The sequence below is a fragment of the Sinocyclocheilus rhinocerous genome, unplaced genomic scaffold (assembly GCF_001515625.1).
Source record: "Sinocyclocheilus rhinocerous isolate Xijiao unplaced genomic scaffold, SAMN03320098_v1.1 scaffold225, whole genome shotgun sequence".
Lineage (NCBI taxonomy): Eukaryota > Metazoa > Chordata > Actinopteri > Cypriniformes > Cyprinidae > Sinocyclocheilus > Sinocyclocheilus rhinocerous.
The window spans coordinates 1296712-1314962 of NW_015630532.1; the positions used below are offsets into that span (position 1 = coordinate 1296712).

The 18251-nt window shown below is 38.8% G+C and overlaps 1 protein-coding gene across 2 annotated transcripts in view; it reads right to left on the minus strand.

Annotated features, from left to right (window-relative positions):
* Positions 1-4183: 4183 nt before the first annotated feature.
* The window catches only part of LOC107740440 (uveal autoantigen with coiled-coil domains and ankyrin repeats protein-like), a 48169-nt gene continuing 34101 nt past the window's right edge, over positions 4184-18251 (minus strand). For both annotated transcript variants that reach the window (XM_016552882.1, XM_016552883.1), the window contains exons 5-19: positions 16148-16205; positions 15649-15719; positions 15351-15457; positions 14654-14835; positions 13482-13519; positions 12732-12785; positions 12310-12417; positions 12061-12093; positions 11794-11886; positions 11643-11673; positions 11408-11457; positions 7347-10013; positions 7098-7250; positions 6496-6561; positions 4184-5908 (exon numbers count right to left, since the gene is read on the minus strand). In XM_016552882.1, coding sequence (XP_016408368.1) covers positions 5837-5908; positions 6496-6561; positions 7098-7250; positions 7347-10013; positions 11408-11457; positions 11643-11673; positions 11794-11886; positions 12061-12093; positions 12310-12417; positions 12732-12785; positions 13482-13519; positions 14654-14835; positions 15351-15457; positions 15649-15719; positions 16148-16205 — 3783 coding nt within the window. In that variant the 3' untranslated portion in view covers positions 4184-5836. The remainder of the gene's footprint in view (positions 5909-6495; positions 6562-7097; positions 7251-7346; positions 10014-11407; positions 11458-11642; positions 11674-11793; positions 11887-12060; positions 12094-12309; positions 12418-12731; positions 12786-13481; positions 13520-14653; positions 14836-15350; positions 15458-15648; positions 15720-16147; positions 16206-18251) is intronic.

Sequence of the window (18251 nt, forward strand, 5' to 3'; positions counted from 1 at the left end):
CCGGATTCAGACGTTTGTTGTGTAGATGGATCATAAATATTTCCTTTTGTTTGTGAAAGGTAGAACTGGCTCTCTGAAAGCCAGAGGCATGAAAGGCTGGACGGAACAGTCACTGTTCCCCACTGGATCTAACACCTGCAAGCATCCGGAAACAGTTATTCGAGGGGTTTGCAGCCAGGGCAAACTGCGATCATTAAGGTGCAATCAAAGGCAGATGATGCAAGCAAATCACAGCAACACAAACCTGCAAAAGCTGCAGATGAAAGGAGGAAGATTAGAGAGATTTAGAGGACATTTAAAGTCATTAATCCAATACCTTGCCTTATAAGAAGAGGGAAAAAGCTATTTAATTAACATCCAGGACAGCAAGCTGAAGGCATGTTATACTTACACACTCATGGCAACATCAAAAGAGCCTGTCCTTGATTAGAGACACTTTAAGTAATGAATTTCTGTTCAACTTCTGGTATATAAAAGCAGGTATAGTGTGTTTTTTAAGTCTGACATTTCAAGGTAAATTTGGTAAAAATGACATTCAAAGTGATTAGAACGTTCTTGCTTGTTAAAGTCTACAAAACTCTCACTTATCAAAGATGTAGGCAAGATTGTGCCTTTAACTCAGAACTAAAAAAAACCCTGTGCAGCTCTCAAAACACATGGTATTAATTTTAGCTTTCCTTTCTAAAGTGTTCAACAAGGGTTTGTTAAAGTTTACCAAATATGGCTGCATTTCAAGGAAAGAAACAAATGCAGATGTAATTTTCCACTTTACAACCGGTTTATGTATTGTGAATTCCTTCCTAGGAGACGGGGGCTTTCATGTCTTAATTGGATTGTGTGACTGCGGCTTTGTCTAACAAATGCATTTTCAATGCTAATGATCGACAGTCACAACCCTGAATTGGCCTAAAGCACTTTGACTGTGAGCCTAATGAGTAATGAATAAACTAATACCTTATGTTCTGCTAGCAGGAAACTCTTCAGGAACATTAAACATTTCAAACACCTCCAAAGCCGCACCTTCACCCCGCTGCTGGTATGAAATGAAGGAAGTAAACACTGAAAGCTGGGTGCAAAAAGAAAAGACAAGCTGAAGCAAATCACTTGAAGATCAGCAAGAATGGTTCATTAGTTCAAAAACACGATTGTGCAATAAAAGCAACTAAAAATTATATATTACAGTGGAGCAATAATTGGCAGCCTATGGTTACCATAAGCAATATAGCAGTATATATAGTATACTGAACAATATATTGAGATTTTTATGTCTTTTGTGCGTGCATGAAATATACCATTCAATAATTTGGGATCAGTGAGATTAATATTTGTATTCAGTTAGCACACATTATATTGATCAAAAGTGACAGTTAAGACTACATTACAAAGATTTCTATTTTAAATGAATTCTGTTCTTTTGATCTTTCTGTTCTTCAAAGAATCCTGAAAAAAAAACATGATTTCCACAAAAATAACTGCACAAAAAGTTTTTCAACCTTGATAATAATAACAAATGTTACAGTTAAAAAGAAAGCACCTTAGATATTACATATTTAATTGTGCATCCTCATTTACTCTATTTTCATATTTCTACTCACAAATATGCATCCTTCACAAGCAAATAAGGTACAGAGGTTTTCCTTTGTGAAAGTTACTGCCCCACTGTGAACTGTTGTCCATTTTTTTCTTACATTTGCTAATAATACTAATACTTTAAAAACAATGTAAAATGTCATCCTCAGCCAATCTCAAAATGAATATCCACTTTCATCTTCCACATTATAATGTTGATTCACTGAATTTAGTTGTGTGTGTGTCTTACTATTTTATAAAATTAAATAGTATATTTTAATTTTTATTCTCTGCCATTTATTGGTTATCAGCCATAACATCCAAATAATTATCCGCTTTTTATTATCAATGCATCCCTGAAATAAAGACTTACAAACTAGTTCCTAAATTCTTCTAGGTCCACCTGAATCAAGTAAACCAGTATTTTCTCCAGTGACTTCGGACCATCAACCAGTTGAGTTCCTTAAAAAATAAAAAAATGAAGGCATAACAAAGATGGCCAAAAAAGGAAAACATTATGCTCTCCTCACCTTTCCCCTCAATTTACCTCTTAACAAGCCTTTAAAGAACCACAAGCCCACACCGCAGAGCAAGAAAAGCAGTCAAAACCAAACCCTTTATAAAATCAAGAAAGTACATTAGTTGCAGCACTATTTCCAAGCAGCCAACCATCAGCTTATTCTGTTAAACCACGGACACAGCCCTATGTGTCAGATCTTAGCAGACATGTGAAATGCAGTCGATTTTCCATTGAAGCCTGGGGATTATTAAGAGCTTGAGCTTGGAAGAGAGGACAGCCACATGTTTCTTGTTGAGCCCTGACCGGAAAAAGGGGGAGAACGTAAAAATGAGTTGATACACAAGGCATTAGTGGTTAACCAAGAGCTAATGAGGGAAAAAGAACAACAATGAGCTCAGATGTAACCATTTAAATGTGCAGTTTAAAATTTCAACTTTGGAGTACAACACCCCCTCCTGCAAAATTAGCTCGCGGTTTAGGAGTCTCTTTGAAATGTGCTCAACAGTATCAAATTTTTGTACCCGTGTGATCTAATCAACCCTCCGCCGCCTATGTGCCGACCCACTCAAACAAGGCTGTTTATTTTTAACTCAAACACTTTAATGGAGGTAAAACCATTAAAGTACAGAACACAACCCTATTGTGTCTTCTCTCGTGCATAAAAACCCATCCGTGGACTGGCCTGGCGGTGGTAGAGAGACTCTTCTGCGGCCAGCCAATAAATCCAACAAAATAAAAGAGTCTCTTTTATTTTTTCAACCATTTTTTCCCTCATCCCAGGTGTTATATGATGGATGATGAGGTCAGGGAGGTATGGATCACATGGCAAGGATCAGAGAGGAGCTGGGCAGGAGACATGTTGAATCCATCTAGTCCAAATCAGTCCCATGTGTCCTCCAGAGCCCTGTTATCCTATAAATGAACTTTATTGAGGCAACAAAGTGCAGGGACCTCTGCAAAAACATTAAAGGGGTGAGCAGAGGTGACCGATCCAGGGTGGCTAATGAGAAAAGATGGGGTTTTCCATGACATTCTTTTAAAAGCTACTAACGCGGCCAGAACGACGTATGGGAGACCCGATGATAAGAGGGTGAAACTGATGAGAACGGGATGTGTTGCACATCTGCATTTGTTATTAAACTATTAAAAGGAAAGGTAAGAAAACTTCAAATGCACACAAAATCAAAACAGACAGAAAAAAGTAGACGTGCAGCACAGATAAAAAGGGAGCAAATTATTCGCCTGACACGTGGAGGGATCTGTGGTCAAAGTGAGCGTGAATCACGACACAAAGACTACCGACTGAGTAACTAACCACATTAAAGCAACACAAACAGGGTTGATCCCCCCGCTCCAAGTCTGCCCACCTACCAGGGGGCCAGCTAAACGACAGGGTTCCACTGTGAGCCTTACGGACATGATTAATGGTAGAGAGAAAGGGAAAGAGAGGGGAGTGGTGGGAGGATGTCTGGTTCTGCTTATGGTCCTGGAAATGAGATTAAAGGGAAAGCTCCAAACAGATTGAATTGTATTTGCCATAATTGCTGAGAACAGCTTATGCAGGGCAGGCCACAAATAACAGACTCATAAAAACAAGAGACTGCAAGAGAAGGGGGGAGAGAGGGAGTCAGTGGCAAACTGAGAGCTGTCGTTTCAGCAATCACATATACAAAAATGTGAAATTAATCAGGTGTGGGACAAGTTTAGAGCTTTAGAAATGTAGTGGTTGATATAGATGAAAAGTGACTGGTCAAAGCACATTGCAGAAACTAAGATAGGCAAACAACATTGATTCTGTTGCAGTATTAAATTTTTTACTCACCTTAAAATAGTAATAACTATGGGGAGAAAAATATTGTCTTTTCTTCGTATTTGTAAATCTCATTTTGTTTTAAAAGTAAGTTAAATGCTAAGGTACAAATCAATGCAAACCACATGAGGAGAAAAAAGAGCCCTCAATTGGATTTAAAGTAACAACATGTGCGTTCACTTCAAGGAGAGTGAGAGGGGCTGGAATGGTCTGGCAAAGGCAAGGTTCACTTCATGACACTCCGAGACTGTTGGGATTAATCTTATTCATTTGCACAGAGCCAGTTTAGTCTAAAAGAGGCACTTTTATTGATGTTAGACTCAAAACAAAAGGAAAGAAAATGTCCATGAAGGAAAAACACAGACTAACTGATAATCATAAGAGCACAGTTAGAATGTAATACTAATAAATAATGAAACCGTTACAATTAGTCATCCCCAAAAGAGAAAACCAATAGCATCAGTTAATACCAATCAAACCAAATGGCACGGCGCCGGTGGTATTTTTAAAATAAATTAAAATCAATACTGGAAAGCCATGGTTGGGTGCTCAATTTTAGAATATCTGATTGGAAACTCAAATGATAATTTGACAGTTTAGATAAAGAAGAGAAAAAAAAACATCCACAAAATATAAAGTATGTCAGTCTACAGTCATGTTCTGAAACCTGAACAGATTATTGTGCCTTTCCATTCCAGTCCTGCTGAATTCTGTAATAGTTACCACAAACATGGTGTTGTTCATTAATCAAAAGTATTACAAAGCCATGTAAAAGGTGATACATCAGATTTGGGAAGCATCAAAAGGGAGAATTCCTAAATGCATCACATTCTCCTACACAAAACCACACATCAAAATTGGCCAGCCAAGTCACACCACTAGATGGCGATATCAGCCAGGATACAGAACCATGATAGAGTGTTATGAAAGTACTTAGTGTTAAATGCTTCGCTCATGAGACGCAGTCTGATGCTGTCACTGCAGAAGCAAAGCAATTTTACATAAACACTTCAGTAAAACAACTACTCCACCCTAAATCACCCAACCCAATAGACACCCACTGACTCAAACACATCACACGTATTTGGAACAAACGATCCAGTGTATGGACATGGGCAAAACTGCAAAAGATAAGCGTACGAAGAAGCTGCAGTGGTGTGCTCTGATCTTTTATGATGGCTTTGGACCATAACAATTCTAGGACCCTCCAAAACAACTGTGCTCTTACTGTATACTGTATGTGCATTAACTTACATGTAATATTACTATTGTCTGCCCAGGATGTGCCTCTGTGCCCACCACTCCACTAAAGCCTGGAAGCTAGTTTCCCTAGTGTTGAAAGATCTACTTCCTCTAACCAGAATATTACTGTAACCACTGCTGAGGATACAATAATGCTGGACTAAGAACAGAAGGTTAAAATCTCTCGTCCCTCGTTAATACACTGTACATGTAGCTCTGATTAAGGCTATAAGAGTGGAGGGAGGGAATGTTCTTCTTTAAACTGTAGTTAGGTTATTTCAACATGAAATAAGGGGGTACATGAGACTCAATCACTGAATGTGCAGTTTACATCTTTACAGCAATCCGCACTTTCCATCACCTCTATAGCATGTAACAATAGTGTACCTAGTTAAGCCAGTATGCTTATTTGTGAATAAATCATTATCCATTGCCACTCATGTTTATGATTTATGTTTTTGGATAAGTATAACTATCCTTACTGCTATATCTAGTACTATCACTAAGCAAATCTATGTTATAGATACACGATGTTAGTGCTTACAACACTCAACCTAATCAGGACATGTCAAAATGTTGCAATATGTGACTTTCTGACCGAAGTATTCCAGAGCAGTATCAAACCGCACTGAGCTGAACGGGAGGTTACTGTGTGAATGATGAATTGGAGTCCGTGTAGTCTCAGTGTGCTGAGTTCAACACACAAAACCTTGTCTCATTCGAATGATCTGCAATAAGGCAGCTTGGACATCTTCATCCATGTGACCCTGAAAGAAAAGAAGTGACCGGTATTTAGTGAGGATATATCAACCTTTAGAATTGCTTCCAGAAACTTCTATGCAACTACAGGCTATGACCCGTATACTATCACAGTGTCTCAATAAAACGCACTGTTGATCTCTGCATGTCATCTATGGTACAAAGAAAACCATACGCTATAGCATACCTAAGAGGTTTCAATAAATGACCTTGACATAGGAGCAAAACAGAAGGAACTGCTACTGCAGAAAAGAGAAAGAAAAAACCCCTTCACACTCAACTCACATTCACACACAATTACCTGTGCTGCACTGAGAAGATGAGTTCGATAAATTGAAACCTCCACCTTTAGAATTGCTTCCAGAAACTTCTATGCAACTACAGGCTATGACCCGTATACTATCACAGTGTCTCAATAGAGCGCACTGTTGATCTCTGCATGTCATCTATGGTACAAAGAAAACCATACGCTATAGCATACCTAAGAGGTTTCAATAAATGACCTTGACATAGGAGCAAAACAGAAGGAACTGCTACTGCAGAAAAGAGAAAGAAAAAACCCCTTCACACTCAACTCACATTCACACACAATTACCTGTGCTGCACTGAGAAGATGAGTTCGATAAATTGAAACCACTTCTCTATGTTGCCTCTCAGCATCCTGTTTAGATTAAAAAAAAAAGACAAGACATATTGCACAGTGTTTTACAAGTTTCAGATAATAAGGTCTTGCAAGGTTAGATGGTCCATGAGTTTGAAAATTCAGCTTTGACATCACAATAAATGTATTTTGACATCATTTTCAAATGTATTAAAATAGTTATTTAAATTGTAATAATATCTTGCAAATTTCTTCTTTCAAAAGCATGAACAAAATTACAGTGCATTCTTTTGAAATTTAAAATGTATTTAAATGAAACACATTATTGGACAAAAATTACACATATACTATAGCGCTTAAGTAAAGCAGACCATTTAATTCAGAATAACACCAAATCTTGGAAGCCATTCTATCAGTCCCAGTTTCTTACTTCAACTTTTTTAAATTATAGGGCAGAAGGCTCTAGAATCTATCATGAATGCAAGTCAGTCAGTAAGTGAGTGTATTATTTAGTCCAAGGTGACAGCATGTCATATTTGTGGGCAATTACGAACAAAATAATCCAGCGGTATGTGCATGTGCACAGAGCTACTCACAGCCAGCTGCTGCTGGAGGCTCTTGACCTGGGCTTGGAGTGTGTCAATGTGTTGAGTCTGTCTCTTGTTGGGCGTGTTGCCAGCATAAGCCAGCTGGGATAAGCCATTCAGAGCCTGTTTCAGCCTTTCAACATCTGCCAACAGTTCTGTGATCTGAAACGAAGAACACCTCGCTTATAACCAGACAAAATATCAGGCACTTATCGAAAAAGCTCTTCCACGTAACAAATTAGTATATAACAGTCTCACCCTTTTGTCTTTAAGCTCAGTCTGCTCTGTGGATGCCTGAATCCTCTTCTGCAGTTCTCCAATGGTGCTCATCGATTCCTCGTATCTCTCCTTCAGATCTCTGATCTCCTTCTCAATAGAGGCACTCTTTACCTGCAAGGCCTCGGTTTCTGTTCTCGCCCTCTTTTCACCCTCCCTAGCCCGAGTCGTTTCCCTGTATAGGTCCTCATATTGCTCATCCAGTCCTGAAAGTCGATCGCCAAGTTCATGCACCTCCTCCTCCAACTTCTGCTTTTCAGCTCTGAGCTCGATCACCTGCTCTTCATGGCTGCGGAGGTCATCCAGAGCGTGTGTGGCTCTGAGAAGCTCAGTCTGCAGAGTAGCTACGTCCTCAGCCCTCTGCGCACTGGTTTCTTCCTCCTCCCGCAGTGCCAAGCGAAGCTCATTGACCTCACGTTCCAGAGCCTCTCTAACCTGGCTATACTGGGCCTCATCACAGCTCGGACTCTGAAGATGTTTCTCTAGTTCATGAACACGCTGGACTTCCAGTCTATGAGCTTCATGTAGGCACTTGCACTCCTTTTGCGCCTCCTGCAGGCTGCCACTCAGAGAGCTCTGCATGGCCTCAAACTGCTCCAGATGGATATACTCACAGTTCAGTTTCTTTTGGAGACTCTGGATCTCAGAGTTGCACAATGCATTTTTCTCCTCTAGCTCGGCCCGCTGGATCGTAACCTCTTTATAATGCTGCTCCAGCTCCATCAACTTCAGACTCAGCTCCTCCACCTGGCCCTTGCAGCGATCTTCCACTTCTTTGTACTTCTCACTGGACTGAAGTTTCTGCTGCAGAGATGCCATCTCATCTTTCAATTTTTCGTTCTCCTGCCTTTGGCATTCCCCTGTGGTCTTTTCGTCATTGTACATCTCCTGCATTTCGGCAAGTTTTTCTGCCAAGTCCTTCAAAGCGGTGTTGAAATGCACCTCTTTTTCCTCCATAGCAGTCAACGGAACAAACTTCAACTGCAATGCCTCTTGAATAGTATCCAACTCTTTCTTCTGCGCTTCAACTTCCTCATGGAGCTTTGATGCGCTCTCTTGAGCACACTGGTACTTGGAGTAGGCATCTTGAGCTCTTCCCTCTGCTTCTGATAAAGCTTTGCTCATTGTGCTTTTCGAGATCTCATGTTCCACAAGGCTGATATAGTCATTTTCTAACTTGGCCTGCACATTCTCAAACTTCTCCTTCAACGTAGCATTTCCTTCTTTCGCCTTCTGTAACTCCTCGTCCCGAACTCTATAATCATCCCTCAACTTTGCGATTTCAATCTTCGCTTTCTCCAAAGCCTCATTTAACTCCGTCTGCACTCTCTCATGCTCATTCTTTGTGACAAACTCAATGTCAAAGCTCTGCTTCAGTGATGATTTTTCAGCTGCCAAAATCTCAAGTTCATTGACTTTCTCGTGGTATTGATCTTGAAGGCTATTAAGATCTCTTTCCAGTTCTGTGTTGCGCTCCGTGAGTGCAGCCATCTCGCTCTCATAACGTTCACAAGGGATGTACATGCTCCTCAGATTGGCAATGTTCTCATAAAGAGAGGTCTTCTCCTCCTGCAGCCTCTGTAGCTGCTCTTCAGCCTGTTTTCTCTTCTCAGTCTCCTCTGCTAACCTAACCCTCAACTCCTCCACAGCGAGTCCCATCGACCTCTTCACCTCCTCATGGTTTTCCAAAGTCACAAACTTGGTCTTCATATTGTTGCTGAGCTCCTGCAGCTCTTCTCTGAGCAGTTCTCGCTCATCCTCACCTTCCTCCACTTCACATATCAATGACTGACACTTTGCAGTGACATCTGCAAGTTTCTTCTTCAGGGTTGAGCTTTGCTCCTCCAGAGCAGCCCGGACTCGCTCGTGCTCTTGCAGGGGGACCGTTTGTCGGTCGTCCATTGCACGGTGGAGCTCTGCCACTTCCTCCAGCACACGGTCATAATCTTCCCTTAACTCAGCCAGCTGTAGCTCCTTCTCATCTACAGCATTGGTAAGGAGGTTCTTCATGTTGTCAAACTTCTCTCCAGGAACCATTGAGGTCAACCTGGTATCTGCAGTCTTCACTTGACCCTCCATGTTTAAAAGTGTCTCCTCCATGTTTTTATGATCCTCCCGCATTGCACTCAGCTCTGCAGTGAGCCTCTCAACCTCCACAGCCAGAACCCCTTCACTTTTCTTGTACTCCTCCAAAGCTTTCTCACTCTGCTTTAAATGGTTCCTGACCCGTCCAACCTCAGCAGAAGCACCCTCATACTTTGCCTTCACCTCATTCAGCTGTGCTTTGAGGTCATCAACAACTTGGTTATTGAGATGCTCCTTTACCGCCACCACATGAGCCTGAAGCTGTTTCACCTTTGCCTCAGAGTCTATCATTCGCTTCTGCACATCTCCCATGGCTTCCTCCAGCTCGTGTATCTGCTGATCCGATTCGTGTTTGGTGGTCTCACACTTCCTAGTCAGCTCCTCACACTCCTGAGACTTGCATGCTAGAGCCTTTTGGAGGCGGCCCACCTCCTCTTGTGCAGCCTCTTGCTGTCTGCGGACACATTCAAGCTCTTGACGGAGTGTTTCAGGATCACCAGCCACTGGCCGAGACAGCTCCAAAGGTCGAGCCACAGATCGAGAGGGTCCTGTAGGCTGCAAGATCTGAATTCAAACATAAGTGGGCATTCATTATTAATCACACAAAACATTCTAACAAATTATCCTAGTGTCTGTGTGTTTTCAGTGGATACTACGCCACAGTGGAAAAGCCTGGAAATATTTTTTTTCACAGCTTATCTTTTCCTCTTGACTATTAGAACAAGAAATCTATTTAAAAAAAATCAACAGCCAACCTTAAAAGAGATGAGAAGATGGAATTGTTCCCCATACTTTTTCTCATATGGGGTCACACTAGGGCTTAAAACTTTCAAAGAAAACTTTATCTCGGCCACATCCCAAGTCAGACATCTGATCCTACTTCAGTAGGTGCATTTTTTCATCTTTTTAAAGTGTGCGGTGACCTCTAACATAGGTGAGAGTAAAGATGTCTCTGCTGCTAATGTGACAACAAAATTGCATCCACCACATCTGCCCAAAAGCTGATCCCAGGCATAGTACGTCCCTTCAGAGAATAGCGCCGCTAATAAATCATAAACCCTTCTGACACAGCAGGCTATGGAGGTTCTGAAATGAAATCAGAGAGAGAGCAACTTATCTGACTGCCACTGCCTCTCCTAAGCTTAACGCAGCTGACACAACCAATCTGCTCACTGCATTACTGAACATCAGAAGAAAAAAGAAAAAGAAAAAAAAACTAAAATGCCAAACCTTGGGTGAAATGACCGTATGTAAAGCTTGTGCATGCCCAGCAAACCTTTAGAATCAATTCTTGATTTTACATTTAAGCTTTGCACTTGAAGTCTATAAGGAATTATGAAGGCATAAGGAAAATAGGATATCTATATATGTACACTGAACTGACTGGCTTCTGTGTATTTACACAAGTACATACAGAGTAATAATAATAAACTGTATTTACTGTTTAACTGTTCTTAATGTTAACATGTAAACAGAGTTGAATGTTACAGATAATGCCCATGTTACACATTTTAGAGGCATAAAATAAAGTGTTACCCTCTTAATATACAAAAAAGAAATATATACTTATGACAATTGTTAATATATAAACATTTAGACATTTTGGATGTTTTATTACCCATTGACAGCTATTTTAAAATCACAGTAGACTCATATTAGCATATAAATGTTTAGGTGACTTGGGTTTTATTACAGTACAAGCTATATTACTGTATATGACCTTGTTTGTAAAAATAAAGAAAATCTTCTGTGGTAACAGAGAGCATGCTATACTTTAACGATAGACTTTAACTTGTATTTAAGGCAAAATTTTATGGATTAAAATCTGTTAGTAGCAGAAAACTGGCATGTGTTGAAGTTGGTTTACATCAACATGAAATATAATTAGCTTTTTGTCCTCAGCTGAAATCCTTGGCATTAACGTTAAGAATGTTAATTTTAAAGGAATTTAAATTCACCTGAGCAGAATCCAGGCTGTGTGACTGTCGCATTAGTACACTGTCTTTTCCTGCAGAGAAAAAAGAACCCAAAATGAAAACACACAAACACACCTTTACTTGCAGAAAAAAATATTTTCTGACATCCCTACACTCAACATTATTTATGCATCAGTACACTGTTTATATTGAGGTCTCTAATATCAGAAGTCATACTTAATCAGTCTAAAAATCCAAATTTTAAAGACAAAATCACCTTTGATCACAGACTGGCCAGGGTAATCTCCCTGTAAAATAAAAACATGCAGATTTATTCATCATTTCATCAAACTTTGATCATGAACTGCTGGATCTGGAGTTAACGAGCAGCAGTCCTTGATGAGCATGTTGCAAATATTTTTACTGACCAAATGGCTCCGCTGCTGAACTCTCACAGTCTCCATGGCTTTGGCTCCTTCCTCCTTCTCTTTGGCAGAAAGTAAACACTTCAGCTGTTCTCTCTGGTGTACAAAACAGATACACATGAATATTCAATAGCAACTAACACCCAACCCTAAAAAACAAATAAACAACCTTCCAATACTATGACAGAAATGGGATGAAAAGATGAAAATGAGAATAGACAATGTCATTGGGACAGAAGGAAACCATTTCCAGGACAACACACAAATTACCTCCTTGTGAATGTCCTCCACTGTTGACTTTTCCTTAAAAAAAAGGATAGAAGAGAGAGACAACATATTTTACACAATATATCTATAGAACTACTGCAATAGAAATACACAACTGCCTGCTCAGAAAAATTCAGATAAAATTGCCACATATAAATATTTTGGCTTCAATTTTCTGGAGTGCTGAAAACACCCATATAAGGCGCAAGCTTGTAAATAAATTGGCCAATTATAAAACGCCTGAAGAAGTACCTGACTGAGTTGCTGCTGAAGCATGTTTACTTTATCGAGCAGTGTTCTCTGTTCCTGATGGAACTTCTTTAGTGTTTCCTGTTGGCTCTCATTCTTTTTCTCCAAGTCCTAGAAAACACAAACATGCACACACTTATAAACAGTAATTGATTGCTCACTCATTTGTATTAATGTACAGTTTGCAATGCAAAAAATGTCTATGATAAATGTTTTATAACCCTTATAATTAATAAACAATTCATCTACAGAATGTGTAAGGAACATGTAAATGGCACACAATAAAACAAGTTCAGGTCTAATACTAACGAACAATAATGAACAAACTATAAATACTAATAAAGAACAAGAACATTTTACTGGCAATGTCATAGATGTCATAGACTGGCAATGGCATACTGTCATAGATTTGAATTGGCCCTCACCTGTATGATCTTATCACGGTTAGAGGTTTCAGAGACCATCTCCACAGATTGCAACTGACAGAAAATAAGAAGAAATGTATTTTATATAAAGGCTGTGGAGAAGAAATTGCATTACATTTATTGCCTTCAAAGCATTTTTTAAATGAGAAAACTATGACTTACTAAGATAAGTGAACTTCAGGAGGATAAAAAGAGCTTAAATTATAAAAAGTGCTGGATATGGTTCTTTTAAGGAAAAAATATATTGTGTACTACATTCATTGAACACTAGGTGGCAGTAGTGCGTAAAAGTTTCTACAGCACTGCAGTCTCTATTGCAGGTACAGTCAGATTAGTGCATCAAAACACTAAACATGGTTTGAGATAAGGAATTATATTAGATTAAAATAATTTATTTTCCTTTTAATATGATAGATGCACACGTGCTGAAATGAGAAACAAACTAAATTGCGTTCTCTTCACATCAATCATAAATTCCATTTGTATGATTCCAGACTCACTGCTCTAGATAGCTTCAGCGAAATTACAATGAGAAAAAATGCAGCCCTTTTCTGTGCAGTATGTTTAAAGAAAATATATTGGTATGTTTTGGAGTAAGTAATATAACTCAGACACTAACAAAAGTTAATAAGTGAGGGAGGAAAGGTTTTAACCTTTTGTGATTGATTATAATCTGTATATTATGTTTCTTAAAATCTCATCTGCAGGGAGTTGCTCAGAATGAAGTGAAGGTGAAAATGTTGTGTATACCTGTCTCTTTTTTTGTTCCATCTTGGCAGCCTCTTTTGCTGTGAATACAAATGAGTAATGATTAATTAGCAATTCATGAAACGACCGAACAAATAAATAATTAAATACAGAAGGAGAATTGAGATGTTTTTTCCCCTCAGGAGTTATGGTATGTATAAGTACAAGCGCTTCTTTTTTACTCTGAAGTATAAAGCTGAAAAGACACTATTCTACACTCTTCTTAGGAAGCGTGTGCATAAGCTCTTGGGGCTTTGGTCTCTATAACCTTACTACCTGATAAAAGGCCTCTTCACACCAAAAGTGATGCAACAAAGTAATGCCAACTGCAGGGATCTGACGAAAAGTTGCATTCAACTGATTTACACCAAGAATGGCAGACATTTTCATCAGCCTCTTTGTGAAAAGTTCCAATATGTGAAACACTTAAATGAAAAGAAAAAAAAATGAAAAAAAAAACCTTCCCTTAAATGCAAAGGATAATGAAATGGAACAATGGAAGTAATGAGGTGATAAAGGAATATCTCGTTCCTATGAAAATAGTGGTCTGTGCCAGAAATTGCTTGGCAAATCACTTCTTTTCGCTCTGCTTGTTTGTTGTCACTATGGCTATTTGGAGTGCTTGTTCTGGACACATCGACAAAAAGCTTGGACTGTGAAACTGCAGTGAAGGACTACATATTATAACCTGCTTGATTTTGCCCTCCCTTTTTTATTTTCAATTTAAAATTTGAGATTCCTCTCCTAAACTGACCTCTTGTACTTTCTTTCTCATTTACATTACTGAACTTCCAGTATATTAGATTGCAGACTTCTATCTGTTCTGATGTGACAAACAATAACTGATGCAAATAATAAAATGCAACCAACCATAAAATTGTGTGTACAATCAAACTCAATCTCTGGACACATTTAACAGTCACTTTGTAATATGGCTAATATTAATACAATATTTGGTCCAGTATTTGTTCTTTGGACCAGTGAATCACATGTTGTTGCTCATGCATTTACAAAATTTGCCAATTCAGTTTATGTCATGTCAATAATTTTACACAGTGTTGTCCCAATGCAGTTTAAGGTACATTTTAATTCCTTGCAATTTAAGCACTGCTCTAATGCTCTAACACTGTAGACATATGAGAGAGAGAGATCATAAAAACAGGAAGCAACAAAACCTTTTGTGGCACTGTCCAGATAACTCTTGACCAGTGAGACAAGCTCCTGGTTTTTGCTGAGCCGTGCATAGTGATAACTGTCATGGCCGAACCCATCCACAGCAGTGACGTCAGCACCATGTTTCAACAAAACGTCCACAGCATCCTTACATGCATACTCGCAGCCCAGAATCAATGCCGTTCTGAGTGAACAAACAAGTACACAAACACATTTTCAATATGACTGAGTGACATCAAAATATTACATTTAAAAACGCTCCTGTGAATTATTAGGACAAGATTAACACTAATACATTTGTTATATCCTTCTATTCACTTTATATTTCAACATGAAAGTAAGCTATTTTCCATGAAATTGTGAGATTTCAGATTCATTAGCCGCTTTAGATCAGTAACTAGAAGAATAATAGTGCAGCGTTAAATTGCTCACGCTACAAATCATTGTGTTTATGACTATGGATGATAAATTAAGGTATTATGCTGCCAATAATGCCAATTTGCATTATCAAGCAGCTAAAATAACTGAAAGAACCTGATACCAAAAAAGAAAAAAGGAAGCGCCAGTGCTTACAATAAAAAATAAGGTGGATAAAATCTAAAGAGTTGTCAGAAAACTCACTAGCTGAATAAAAACACGGCGGGGCAAGAAAAGAGGCAATAAAAACCAATTACTGAGAAATATGAATGTGATATTTACTTGTTCTGTTTGTCTCTGACTGTGATGTCACTTCCTCGTTCTAACAGCAGTTGACAGATGTGTGGATGACACATTTGAGTGGCAAGCACCAATGGAGTCCGACCATCCTATAAACACACATATAAAAGCGCACATTTGCATCAACTCAAACAGAAAAGACTTAATCTGAGAGAGCATTTGATGATAAAGTACATCTGAGGGGAAATAAAAATACAGAACATTTGTCCAGGTAAAAAGAATGAGATGACAAAGTTATCAACAGGATATTATGTATCCCACAAGCCACATATTAACTCACAAAGTCGCTGGCATTAACTGATGCCCCACTGTCACAGAGCAGCTTCACACTGGAGGAGCAGCCGGCCATAACTGAAAAGACAAATAATAATAATATTCCATAACATTTCCCCCAAGCATGCGAATTAGATTCAGTAGACTCATCTGATATCACACTCAAACATAAAAAAAAAAAATGTAAAAATAAATCTAAAACCTCCACTGGGCAAGTAAAAGCAAGAGCTCTAAATCTTACATGAAAGCCTTCTGAGGGAAGGAAAATGAGCCCATGAACTACATCTTATTGATTATGACTGCTGCCGCCTCAAAAAATCACATTCAATGTTCATCCACTACCCTTCCCATCTCTGCTTCACCACTTGTTGTAGAAGGAAGTAAAAAGAAGGAATGAAAGAGCAAAAAAATGGAGGGAGCAGGAAACCCCCAAGTTAGGTGGAAGAGAGAGGACTGCAGAGTTCAATTCCAACAAAACCTCAAAATGTACAAAGCTTTTTGCTTACCTGCATCATGCAAGGCTGTTCTTCCCTGCAGGTCCACGTTTCCCACTGGGCAATTGTGCTGAAACACAAAACACTCGTCACACTCACAGTCACTCCATTCACACACACTTCACGGACAATAAGCTTTAAAAGGTCAGAGGATGAGTCTAAACGTTCGAAAACATCCATGATGACAGCCTGCTCCTAAACAGATGAACACAAAAACCAAGAACGGACCAGAATGACATGGGTGTGTGAGACTCTAGTTTGACGCTTTGAAATGATTCTGAGCCCGAGAAGTGAAACCAGGTCAAGCAAAGTAGTGTTGCTAAGATACTGGCCTCAGTGGTCTTCAGTCCCACCACCCCCTATGCCCTCATTTCTAAAAATCTCTTTTACTCTCTCCATATTCCATTGTCTGTCCTACTTTCTCAAGCCCAATACTTTCTCCACCTCTTTTTTTGCTATCTCTAACAAAACAACTCCTCTGACTTCAGTCACTATAAAAACCTTTTATGCTCTAGCAACAGCCTCCAAAACCAGTAGCAAGGTCACATGGTCTTGCTGGCTAACTGTGTCCTGGGTAACTCTATCTGATGGGCTCTAGGAGCCAGTCTCAGATTGCACATGATGATGGCATAGAAATATAGACTGCAGGTTACAGTACGGACAGCCTGTCAACACTGCAGACACCCGGGAAAATACTCTCATCCAGTGAGTCAATGTTGTTTGAATAACAGGACACAGTCATGACACTTGTGTAGATTACGCTTCATATTAGCTGCCAGTGATTTCAAAGGCAAGCATCAGACAAACTTTCAGATACTAAAACTCTTTTTTTACATAATTAGTCGAGTCAGATTTTTCTAATTTTGCTCCCTGCGGTACAAAGTAATTAACACAAGTCACTACGACAAAGACGCTGTTGTTGGAGTCATCAACAAGCAAGTGATAGGAATCATTTCCTATCTTAATTATCTCAAGCACCATCACTCACAATGGCACAGAGACAGAGTTTAATCCCTCTTGCAAAATGTGTTTGTGGATTAATTGATTGAAATTAAGCGGCGTATCTGTAAACAAGATCTGCTCGATTTGCCTTCAAACAGCATAATTTTCTCATAATCAGGATGTCAGGTTCAGCATTATGCAATTTAGTTCAGGTCATTGCTTTATTTGTTACATTTTGTTTATGAGCCTGTGGGCTGAAGTAAGCTCACCAATAGCAATAAAGGTTTGCAAACAAACTAAAAAAAAAACGATTTTGCAGCCCTTCCTTGAACACACACATGACAATGAAGCAGGGCTGGGTATCGGCCTATGATATAGTACACAAATCAGAAAACATACTCTTCAATAGGCCTACTTAATTTAAACAGTATTTTTTTAAGACAAAATTATTTATTTTTTTTTCAGAAAGGATGTGCATTGTAAATTTACCATTTCAAATAAATGCTTACTTTGAACTTTCTATTCAAGAATCCTACAAAAAAGCATTACAGTTTTTGCAAAAATATTAAGCAGCATAACTACCTTCAGCTATGGTAAGAAATGTTTCTTAAGCACCAAATCTTTGACATCACAGTGAATAATTACACATAAAAAAGCAAACATTTCACTGTAGTACTATATTTTGGTGCATTTTGATCAAATAAATACAGTTGGTGAGACTTCAAAAACATAAAAAATCTTACCAGCCCTAAACTTTTGAATTGTACATCATGATTCAACACATTGCTATATACCAATATTTCTGGATTGCTATTAAAATTGTATCAAACATGATAGAGAAGATATTCAGAGAGAGATCAGATGAGAGATTCACAGAGTGTCTCTCCTCTGCATCTCAATGATACAGCTTTGAGTGTGCTAAAAAATGCGGTTCAGAAAGTGCCTAATTGAACTTCAGGGAATGATTCAAGTCATAAATCAAATAAATATAATTAGAAAAATAGTGAAGTATCAACACAATATAAGGCGAAAACCTGGGCACATTGATACAAAATTGAATCGGCACAGCCCTACAATGGAGGCCATTGTTCATCTCATCATCACAGTCCTCAGAAAACCTCATATCTACTCTTCAGAAATATGATTCAACACCTTGTCCTTCACATCAAAAAGA